Consider the following 12428-nt stretch of genomic DNA (forward strand, 5'->3'; position numbering starts at 1 on the left):
CTTGGTCTTGTTGACGTTGATCGAGAGACTATTTCCCCACCCCCGGGCACTTTCCTCTGCAACCGCACGAGATGCAACACCTGTCCCTTTACCTCCCCCCTCAACTCCATCCAAGGACCCAAACAGTCTTTCCAGGTGAGACAGAGGTTCACGTGCACCTCCTCCAACCTCATCTATTGCATCCGCTGCTCCAGGTGTCAACTTATTTACATCAGCGAAACCAAACGCAGGCTCGGCGATCGTTTCGCTCAACACCTTCACTCAGTCCGCCTTAACCAACCTGATCTCCCGGTGGCTGAGCACTTCAACTCGCCCTCCCACTCCCAGTCTGACCTTTCTGTCATGGGCCTCCTCCAGTGCCATAGTGAGGCCCACCGGAAATTGGAGGAACAGCACCTTATATTTCGCTTGGGCAGCTTGCAGCCCAGTGGTATGAACATCGACTTCTCCAACTTTAGATAGTTCCTCTGTCCCTCTCTTCCCCTCCCCCTTCCTAGTTCTCCCTCTATCTTCCTGTCTCCACCTAAATCCTTCCTTTGTCCCGCCCCCCTAACATCAGTCTGAAGAAGGGTCTCGACCCGAAACGTCACCCATTCCTTCTTTCCTGAGATGCTGCCTGACCTACTGAGTTACTCCAGCATTTTGTGAATGAATACCTTCAATTTGTACCAGCATCTGCAGTTATTTTCTTACAATTAACCTTTGAAGTGTGTCTTTGAAGTGTGGAATGAAACCGAAGATCTTGGAGAAAACCCACGCGGTCGCGTGGAGAACGTACAAACTCTGTACAGACAGCGCCCATAGTCGGGAGCAAACCCGTACAGACAGCACCCATAGTCGGGATCAAACCCGGGTCTCTGGCACTGCAAGCGCTGTAAGGCAGCAACTCTACTGCTGCGCCACCGTGCCACAGTGTGTGTTGTTGCAGCATCACTCAACCAGGTGTTCCATCTCTCTCCTGTACGCAGACTCAACACCACCCATGATTTGGCCAACCACAGTAGTTCATAAGTGATAGGAGCAGAATTAGGCCATTTGGCCCATCAAGTCTACTCCCACCATTCAATCATGGCTGATCTATCTTTCCCTCACAACCCCATTCTCCTGCCTTCTCCCCATAACCCATGACTAATCAAGAATCTATCAATCTCTGCCTTAAAAATATCCATTGGCTTGGTCTCCACAGCCTTCTGCGGGAATGAATTCCACAGATTCACCAACCTCTGACTGAATAAAATTCCTCATCTCCTTTCTAAAGGTACGTCCTTTTATGGTGAGGCTCTGGCCTCTGGTCCTAGACTCTCCCACCAGTGGAAACACCCTCTCCACATCCACTCTATCCAGGCCTTTCACTATTTGGTAAGTTTCAATGAGGTCCCCCCCCTCATCCTTCTAAACTCATTGCCATTGCCAAGTTTATTGATGGCATTGGAGCTGTGCTTAGAAACATAGAAACATAGACAATAGGTGCAGGAGTAGGCCATTCGGCCCTTCGAGCCTGCACCGCCATTCAATATGATCATGGCTGATCATCCAACTCAGTATCCCGTACCTGCCTTCTCTCCATGCCCTCTGATCCCTTTAGCCACAAGGGCCACATCTAACTCCCTCTTAAATATAGCCAATGAACTGGCCTCAACTACCTTCTGTGGCAGAGAATTCCACAGATTCACCACTCTCTGTGTGAAAAAAAACTTTCTCATCTCGGTCCTAAAAGACTTCCCCCTTATCCTTAAACTGTGACCCTTTGTTCTGGACTTCCCCAACATCAGGAACAATCTTCCTGCATCTAGCCGGTCCAACCCCTTAAGAATTTTGTAAGTTTCTATAAGATCCCCCCTCAATCTTCTAAATTCCCATGGAATTAGCCATGGGTGTAGAGTAGAGCAGGGGGCTATCTAAGCACACAGCCTTGGGGTGTACTCATGTTGATGGTCAGTGGGGCGATGTTGCTACTGATCAAGCTTCATGTCTATTCAAGAATGAATTTACACTTTACAATGAAAGCTGAATAAAGTCTCTTCTGAAAAGGAGTCAACAAAAGGTCACTATTCAAACACTCCGTGAATTTAACTTTTCAGTAATACATTCAAAATATATAGAAAGTCAAATGCCAGTTCATATCATTAACAATAGTATAACAATAAGAAAACATTTTTTAAATTGTGAATTGATTTGATAAAAATAGCAAAACTTTCACCAAAAAAAATGTGGGTTAGAGTAGAAATCTAAAATCCACCAAGTATTTTAGGTCTGAAGTATAGAAAACCACAAACGATGTGAGACGAGAGCAAATGTAACCCCCCCCCCCCCCCCCACTGCCCCCCCCCCCCCCCCACCCCCACCCCCAATCTCTCACTATTCCAATCACACCCCCACCCCCCAAATCCCACTGATCTGGGGGGAATTCTACCTTCAGTAACACCCCTAAATATAACATAAATAATGCGTTATTCAAATGTTTAAAAAAATCAACCTTAAACATAATTTATTTCTTTTGTTACTCCGGTCATACCAGCAGCACGCAAGGTTGTCAATAACTGTTGTAACTTCAGCCATGCCAATCGCCTTGTCACTACTATTCAGTTTCGGGTTTTCTCTTCCCTCACGAAGAAAATTAAAGTATTAACTGAGAAAACCGACGAGAGTTTTGTTTTGCTTACTGTGTGCGTCCAATTTACACGCTTCTACATCGGGTAACATTAAACATATTATTCACGTTTGATTTTTTTTTTAAAGGCTGAATAACACTACAGTTCGAGTACTCCACATTTCATTAACAATTCTAATATTATTCGTTTTTTTCAAACTTATTTCCTGTTCATAAAACAACCCACTCCTACGTTTGGCATTCATGATTATGTAATTGTTTTATTGTTTTGTGATATGTTCCGTACCATTCGCCGCTGGAGAGACTACAGCATTTTGAAACGCACACTGTAAGAAAATCCCAATTCGGATTTCTGTCCAGACAAATATAACACATGACTTACCGACTGCTGAGATGACGATAGGAAGCAAGTAACATCTATGTTCGGGCAGTTTCATAATGTTACTTGTTTAAAGCCGCTCGCTGCCTCGTTGTCCGATGTTAGTTTCAACGTGTGAATTACACTCTGGGTCGGGATACTGAATACTAAACACTCTTCGTTTTTTAATTATTCTGTGGCCGCGCTGACAGCACAGTCGGATAAATCGACAGACATAGAATATGTCATATGATTCCCATCATGTGACAGCCACTGTTTTCATTTCACGCCCAGCAGAGGCAGGGTTTGCTTTTTTTGCGGTTGTATTTACAGCAACATTTTTTTGCTCATTTTTCTAAAGTAAAACTTTTCAACCAGAGTCTTTCTTTTGAGGAACCTTTAATGTAAAGCTTCAGAAAAAATATATATAATCATTTTTAATCCCTAATATTTAAGTTCCTGTGCCGAATTCAGAAAAAAAACCCTGTTGGAAGAAAATCTCCTTTCATAACTGTGTGTGCGAGGAGAAGAATTATTTGGAGTTAAACCCATCCGTAAATATTTTAAACAAAATAACAATAGCGCATGTTTACAAACCGAGATACGCAAGTGAGCCGAGCTCCTCAATTTAAACATGTGAAAAACGAGAAATCAGTGGGCATGTGTCCATTTGGTGTTGAGCTCGGACTGAATACATCGAGAGTTTAGTGTTTTATTGACATAATGAACAACAAAAATAAGTTAAATCAATGTAAAATATATTATTTCCCTCCATGGATAGACGCAAAATGCTGGAGTAACTCAGCGGGTCAGGCAGCATCTCTGGAGAAAAAGGAATAGGTGACGTTTGGGGTCGAGACCCTTCTTCAGACCAAACCCTGTTTTCACAGCCTTGTTGAGCTGGCGTTTGGGAAGTTTTGGGCTGAAAGTCCCCATTCGAGACACAATTCAAGGAACTCCAGTAAACTGAAATGAACGAGTATCAAACGAGCACTGCGGCACATTGGGGGACAATAGACAATAGGTGCAGGAGGAGGCCATTCGGCCCTTCGGGACAGGGTGTGGTGGAGACGCCCCTCAAACAAGGGGAAGGATACCCTCGGGGAGGCACATGAGTGGCAAGGTGGCCGGGTATAATTATGTTTTTTGCCAACACTACGAAATATAACGCTAACGTATGTGTATAGTCATGGCGATTGTCGGAGGAATTTTCACATTTCTTGTTCTGTACATATTTTTATCCTGAATAAAGTTTATTTCGATTAAAAAATATATGCTCTCCATGTCTTTCCACAAAGATTGACTGTGGTGGTTGGAGCTCCAGAAACATTAACTCCAGAAACATGGAAACTCTCCCAACCTACCCAAGTCCTTCTGAAGACTCCCTGCTTCCTCAACACTACCTGCTCCTCCACCCATCTTCGTATCATCTGCAAATTTGGCCACACGGCCATCAATTCCATCATCCATATAATTTACATATAACGTGAAAAGCAGCGGACCCAACACTAAATATCTTTGCCCAACACTGACCCCTGCGGAAGACCACTAGTCACCGTAAGCCAACAAAAGAAGGCCTCCTTTATTCCCGCTTTGGTTTCTGCCAGTCAGCTAATCTTCTATCAATGCTAATACTTTGCATCTAATGCCATGTTATTGAGACAATCCTATCTTGTTTAGCAGCCTCACGTGTGGCACCTTATTAAAGGCACCTTCCAAGCTGACTACCTGTCCGCTCAGGTAGTTTTGCAGCATTTATGTGCCATCAACACGTTGCACTGCATTTGTTTGCCTGGTACATTCCACACCTCCCAGTGTTGGCAAAAAACATGACTTCTACCACCATGATGAACAACAGCTTTAGGTATACAACAATACCACTGTGTGTAGGTCCCACCCCACTCCATGTGACACACCATACTGGCACACCATACTGGCTTGGAAATATTTCGCTGGTCAGTTCCTCCAGATTCAGGAATAGCTTCTTCCTAATAACCATCAGGCTATTGAATGCCACAAATACCACCTAAATTTTGAACTACTAATTGTCTTGTTTGCACCAGCGACTTTAGGATTTTGATTTGTTTTGCAGATATTGATTTTTTTAAATTTATTTAACTTTTTTTTTTGTTTGTTTATTATGTTATCTGTTGAGTACTCTGCAAACAAACCCGTTGTGCTGCTGTAAGTTAGAATTTGGGCGTAACAATGGCACAGCGGTAGAACAGACCCGGGTTTGACTACGGGTGCTTGTCTGTACACAGTTTGTATATTCTCCCCGTGACCTGCGTGGATTTTCTCCAGGATCTCCGGTTTCCTCCCACACTCCAAAGATAATAGACAATAGGTGCAGGAGGAGGCCATTTGGCCCTCCGAGTCAGCACCGCCATTCAATGTGATCATGGCTGATCATCCACAATCAGTACCCCGTTCCTGCCTTCGCCCCATATCCCTTGACTCCGCTATCTTTAAGAGCTCTATCCAGCTCTCTCTTGAAAGCATCCAGAGAATTGGCCTCCACTGCCTTCTGAGGCAGAGAATTCCAGATTCACAACTCTCTGGGTGAAAATGTTTTTCTTCATCTCCGTTCTAAATGGCCTACCCCTTATTCTTAAACTGTGGCCCCTGGTTCTGGACTCCCCCATCATCAGGAACATGTTTCCTGCATCTAGCGTGTCCAATCCCTTAATAATCTTATATGTTTCAACATGATTCCCTCTCATCCTTCTAAATTCCAGAGTATACAAGCCCAGTCACTCCATTCTTTCAGCATATGACAGTCCCGCCATTCCAGGAATTAACCTTGTGAACCTGCATTGTGCTTTCTCAATAGCAAGAATGTCCTTCCTCAAATTTGGAGACCAAACCTGCACACAGTACTCCAGGTACAGGTTTGTAGGTTAATTGGTTTTAGTATAATGGTAAAAATTGTCCCTAGTGGGTGTAGGATAGTGTTAGTGTGCAGGGATCGCTGGTTGGCGCGGACCCGGTGGGCCGAAAGGGCCTGTTTCCACGCTGTAACTCTAAACGAAACAAAATTATCCCTAGTGTGTGTTAGTGTGCAAGGATCATTGGTCGGCGCGGACTAAGTAGGCCGAAGGCCCTGTTTCCGCACTGTATCTCTAAAAAATGTAAATGTTCTGTTTCGGTACATAAGATAATTAAACACTCTTGACTCTCTCGTCTCCTGGTCATTCATGTTGTGTCTCGGTCCTGGATTCCCCCCTCGCCTCACATCAGTCGCATTGTGGGTATATCTTGTTAGGCTCTGGGGCACACAGGAACTGGACTCAAACGCACGACTCACACACAAGAGTCAATTTGGAGAAAAAAAAGGCGTTCTTTAATTTCCAAATTAAAGAACACTGCGATACAGACCAAAACCCTAAACTTACTTAGCTACAAAAACATTAGTTACAAAAATACTTACTACGATACTCACTAACTATGCTACGCTTGACAAGAACTTGGAAACAATGCGGGTAAGTCGAGAATCAATGACCGGGAGCACATGAATCACAAGACGAACTGGCACAGGACAAAGGTAGGCGTGGGCTATATATACATGAGGTAAGGGCACACAGGTGGAAACAATCAAGGCGGGGCTGACAATTACAATGGCAGGAAGTCAAGGGGCCTGAAATGAGATAAGAGGTAAGTCTCACCTTAAAACAGGAAGTGAGCGCGAGACTTGACATGAGTGATTTTAACTTGACGAACCGCACTAAGGGCAAGACGTGGACATGGACATGGACGTGGACGTGGACGTGGACGTGGACGTGGACGTGGACGTGGACGTGACGTGGACGTGACGTGGACGTGACGTGGACGTGACGTGACGTGGACGTGACGTGACGTGGACGTGACGTGACGTGGACATGACGTGGACATGACGTGACATGGGAATCTAAACACAGAACATGACACAAGACTAACAGATATGACGGGACATTACATATCTTCACCACAACGACTGCAGAAGTTCAAGATGACTCAACTCCACTTCCTCAAGAGCAAATAGGGATGGGCAATAGATGCAGGTCTGACCAGTGACTGACCAGAAAAAAATAATAGTTCTCCTCCAGAAATCCCCTGTGGATCTCAGAATTTTGAAGTATAAATAGTTGCTGCTTTTCCCCAAGAACTTGATGGTATGCCATTGTGGTTTAGGGAATTTTAAAAATCTCAGAAGAGTCAGTTTTTGATTGTTTTTAGCCCCAAAACTGGCATCTTCCTCACTTCAAAGTGGCAACACTGATTTTTTGTTTACCCATTTACTTATTTATTTATAAGAAAATAAATGCAGATGCTGGTACAAATCGATTTATTCACAAAATGCTGGAGTAACTCAGCAGGTCAGGCAGCATCTCGGGAGAGAAGGAATGGGTGACGTTTCGGGTCGAGACCCTTCTTCAGACTGATGTCGGGGGTGGGACAAAGGAAGGATATAGGTGGAGACAGGAAGATAGAGGGAGATCTGGGAAGGAGGAGGGGAAGGGAGGGGCAGAGGGGCTATCTGAAGTTGGAGAAGTCGACGTTCATACCACCGGGCCGCAAACTACCCAGGCGAAATATGAGGTGCTGCTCCTCCAATTTCCGGCGGGCCTCACTATGGCACTGGAGGAGGCCCATGACAGAGAGGTCAGACTGGGAATGGGAGGGGGAGTTAAAGTGCTGGGCCACCGGGAGATCAGTTGCGTTAATGCGGACCGAGCGCAGGTGTTCAGCGAAGCGATCGCCGAGCCTGCACTTGGTTTCGCCGATATAAATAAGTTGACATCTAGAGCAGCGGATGCAATAGATGAGGTTGGAGGAGGTGCAGGTGAACCTCTGTCTCACCTGGAAAGACTGTTTGGGTCCTTTGATGGAGTTGAGGGGGGAGGTGAAGGGACAGGTGTTGCATCTCGTGCGGTTGCAGGGGAAAGTGCCCGGGGTTAGGGTGGTTTGGGTAGGAAGGGACGAGTGGACCAGGGAGTTGCGGAGGGAACGGTCTCTGCGGAACGCAGAGAGGGGAGGGGATGGGAAGATATGGCCAGTGGTTGGGTCCTGTTGTAGGTGACGGAAATGTTGGTGGATGATATGTTGGATCCGCTGGCTGGTGGGGTGGAAGGTGAGAACGAGGGGGATCCTGTCCTTGTTGCGAGTGGGGGGAGGGGGAGCAAGAGCGGAGCTGCGGGATGTAGAAGAGACCCTAGTGAGAGCCTCATCTATAATGGAGGAGGGGAAGCCCCGTTTTCTGAAAAATGAGGACATCTCGGAAGCCCTAGTGTGAAACACCTCATCCCGGGCGCAGATGCGGCGTAGATTTATTTAGTTTTGTTCATTCCTTTGTGGAATATAGCCATTGGTGGCATAGCTAACATTTACTGTCCCAGGGATGTGAGATTGAATAGATTGCAGGGAAACAAGTAGGGGAATGGGCCTGACAGGATTGCCTTTACCAGGTTAAAATCATGTGCTAGAAGGAACTGCAGATGCTGGTTTAAACAGAAGATAGGCACAAAATGCTGGAGTAACTCAGCGGGACAGGCAGCATCTCAGACTGAACTGATCAGTCTGAAGAAGGGTCTCGACCCAAAACGTCACCCATTCCTTCTCTCCAGAGATGCTGCCTGTCCCGCTGGAGTTAATCCAGCATTTTGTGTCTAAAATCAAGTGCTGGCACATGAGATTAGTTTATCTTGGCATCATGGTCGGCACAGATATTCTTGGTCGAAGGGCCTGTTCCTGTGCTGTGCAGTTCTATGCTCTAAGATCCTGCTTTCCAGAGTATGCCTTGTCTTGGCCCTTGCAAGGTTTGATGTGACCTGTTTTTTTACAAGTGATGATTATCTCCACAGAGACAAAACTGGGAAAAGCAAGTTGTTTATTTCTATAATTTTTTCAGTGACTTTAGATTTAGATTTTAGATTTAGAGATAACAAATGTTAACTTGTTTTCAGTTAAACATTATGATGATTTTCCAAATGCCTCACAAATTAAAACAGAAGTAAATTAGTTGACAGAGGCCTTTGCAGTGCAAAATAATTTTATTTTAAATAAAAAGTGTAAAAATATATCAAATGCACAAGCAGAAAGTTGTGCAAAGGGAAATAAATGTTGCTGATGCTATCTTGGTACCTGTGGCAACGTAGCTTTCACCTACAATGAGGCAACCATAAACTTTAAAATAAACTATAAAGCAGCAAATTGCTGCAAAGAACCTGCGGTTGACTTTTTAATTGGTAGCTAAGGGCTAATTAATGGCATTTTCTATGGCGCACTAGCAATGGTGGCAGCACCTGTGAGAATATTATAATTTGGCTCTTGGTTAAAACAGGACACTGAAAATTTCTCTTGTTGGGTATCATTTGTACAAGTGGACAATTAAAACAACAAGCTCTCGGCAGCTTTATTGGAACCAGATGATGAAACTCAATCCAGTACTATTCTCTGGCATGGTCCCAAATGTTGCTTTACTTAAATCACTAATTAAATCACTAATTAATCCACTTAAGTAAGAAAGAGGGAGAAGTTTTGGCACTGCATCGAATGTTAATCAAGATTATCTTTGGGTGCAGAGGTAAGATGTACTCACTAGTGAAATTGATATCCACAATGTTGGGAGATAATTTGACATTTCATAAGCGACGTGTTTGAACCAGACTGCAAGTTTAGTTGTTTGAAGCTAACATGTGGAGGAATAGGGAGATGTTTAATCAGCCTTTCAGTTATTTATCTCCTGTGTCCAACTGATTAATTTCCTTCTGTGACCGCTTCAAAGAGAATTAAGTCATGAGAACACAGTGAGATGTTTGCAGATGTAAAAAATGGGCCATTTGGCTCTGTGCTTGATCTGCCACATAACAACCTTGACCACGATTTTCTTTCCTGGTCCAGTGTTTCATCCCTTTACATTCAGAAATTTATTTATCTCTGTTTTGATAGAGCTCAATGACTGAACCTCCACTACCTGTGGATTGGAGGATAGCAAATGTTATCCCACTTTTTAAGAAAGGAGGGAGAGAGAAAACGGGTAATTATCGACCAGTTAGTCTGACATCAGTGGTGGGGAAGATGCTGGAGTCAATTATAAAAGACGAAATTGCTGAGCATTTGGATAGCAGTAACAGGATCATTCCGAGTCAGCATGGATTTACGAAGGGGAAATCATGCTTGACAAATTTACTGGAATTTTTTGAGGATGTAACTAGGAAAATTGACAGGGGAGAGTCAGTGGATGTGGTGTACCTCGACTTTCAGAAAGCCTTCGACAAGGTCCCACATAGGAGATTAGTGGGCAAAATTAGAGCACATGGTATTGGGGGTAGGGTACTGACATGGATAGAAAATTGGTTGACAGACAGAAAGCAAAGAGTGGGGATAAATGGGTCCCTTTCGGAATGGCAGGCAGTGACCAGTGGGGTACCGCAAGGTTCGGTGCTGGGACCCCAGCTATTTACGATATACATTAATGACTTAGATGAAGTGATTAAAAGTACCATTAGCAAATTTTCAGATGATACTAAGCTGGGGGGTAGTGTGAATTGTGAGGAAGATGCAATAAGGCTGCAGGGTGATTTGGACAGGTTGTGTGAGTGGGCGGATACATGGCAGATGCAGTTTAATGTAGATAAGTGTGAGGTTATTCACTTTGGAAGTAAGAATAGAAAGGCAGATTATTATCTGAATGGTGTCAAGTTAGGAAGAGGGGATGTTCAACGAGATTTGGGTGTCCTAGTGCATCAGTCACTGAAAGGAAGCATGCAGGTACAGCAGGCAGTGAAGAAAGCAAATGGAATGTTGGCCTTCATAACAAGAGGAGTTGAGTATAGGAGCAAAGAGGTCCTTCTACAGTTGTACCGGGCCCTGGTGAGACCGCACCTGGAGTACTGTGTGCAGTTTTGGTCTCCAAATTTGAGGAAGGATATTCTTGCTATTGAGGGCGTGCAGCGTAGGTTCACTAGGTTGATTCCCGGAATGGCGGGACTGTCGTATGTTGAAAGGTTGGAGCAATTAGGCTTGTAAACACTGGAATTTAGAAGGATGAGGGGGGATCTTATTGAAACATATAAGATAATTAGGGGATTGGACACATTAGAGGCAGGAAACATGTTCCCAATGTTGGGGGAGTCCAGAACAAGAGGCCACAGTTTAAGAATAAGGGGTAGGCCATTTAGAACGGAGATGAGGAAGAACTTTTTCAGTCAGAGAGTGGTGAAGGTGTGGAATTCTCTGCCTCAGAAGGCAGTGGAGGCCGGTTCGTTGGATGCTTTCAAGAGAGAGCTGGATAGAGCTCTTAAGGATAGCGGAGTGAGGGGGTATGGGGAGAAGGCAGGAACGGGGTGTTGATTGAGAGTGATCAGCCATGATCGCATTGAATGGCGGTGCTGGCTCGAAGGGCTGAATGGCCTACTCCTGCACCTATTGTCTATTGTCTATTGTCTACCCTCTCCAGTAGAGAATTCCACTGAATCACCACCTGAGTGAATGCATTTATTCTGATGCCTATTTTTTTTTTAGACTCTAATCTATAGATCTGGAGACTAAGGGGAAACAATTGCACAACGACTATCCTTTTGAGTTCTCTTTAAAAAGCTTGCGTGTTTTAATAAGTTCCGCTCTCATTCTTCTAAACTCTAGAGAAAATAATTCAAACCTCCTCAATGTATGTCAGACTTGCCACCTGGGAAAGCTATCTGCTGTACTTTCTCTATAGCGAGTCATGTGATAGGAGCAGAATTAGGCCATTTGGCTCATCAAGTCTACTAGACAATAGACAATAGACAATAGGTGCAGGAGTAGGCCATTCAGCCCTTCGAGCCAGCACCGCCATTCAATGCGATCATGGCTGATCCCTCTCAATCAGTACCCCGTTCCTGCCTTCTCCCCATACCCCCTCACTCCGCTATCCTTAAGAGCTCTATCCAGCTCTCTCTTGAAAGCATCCAACGAACTGGCCTCCACTGCCTTCTGAGGCAGAGAATTCCACACCTTCACCACCCTCTGACTGAAAAAGTTCTTCCTCATCTCCATTCTAAATGGCCTACCCCTTATTCTCAAACTGTGGCCCCTTGTTCTGGACTCCCCCAACATTGGGAACATGTTATCTGCCTCTAATGTGTCCAATCCCCTAATTATCTTATATGTTTCAATAAGATCCCCCCTCATCCTTCTAAATTCCAGTGTATACAAGCCCAATCGCTCCAGCCTTTCAACATACGACAGTCCCGCCATTCCGGGAATTAACCTAGTGAACCTACGCTGCACGCCCTCCATAGCAAGAATATCCTTCCTCAAATTTGGAGACCAAAACTGCACACAGTACTCCAGGTGCGGTCTCACCAGGGCCCGGTACAACTGTAGAAGGACCTCTTTGCTCCTATACTCAACTCCTCTTGTTACGAAGGCCAACATTCCATTGGCTTTCTTCACTGCCTGCTGAACCTGCATGCTTCCTTTCATTGACTGATGCACTAG

The 12428-nt window shown here is 44.7% G+C and overlaps 1 protein-coding gene across 1 annotated transcript in view; it reads right to left on the bottom strand.

Moving 5' to 3' along the window:
* The window catches only part of LOC144598800 (uncharacterized), a 46160-nt gene extending 42956 nt beyond the window's left edge, over nt 1-3204 (bottom strand). Inside the window, exon 1 of the mRNA XM_078409245.1 lies at nt 2994-3204. Within this exon, the coding sequence (XP_078265371.1) occupies nt 2994-3048 (55 nt within the window). The 5' untranslated portion in view covers nt 3049-3204. The remainder of the gene's footprint in view (nt 1-2993) is intronic.
* Nucleotides 3205-12428: the final 9224 nt, after the last annotated feature.

The sequence above is a fragment of the Rhinoraja longicauda genome, chromosome 1, assembly GCF_053455715.1.
Source record: "Rhinoraja longicauda isolate Sanriku21f chromosome 1, sRhiLon1.1, whole genome shotgun sequence".
In the NCBI taxonomy this organism is placed as follows: domain Eukaryota; kingdom Metazoa; phylum Chordata; class Chondrichthyes; order Rajiformes; family Arhynchobatidae; genus Rhinoraja; species Rhinoraja longicauda.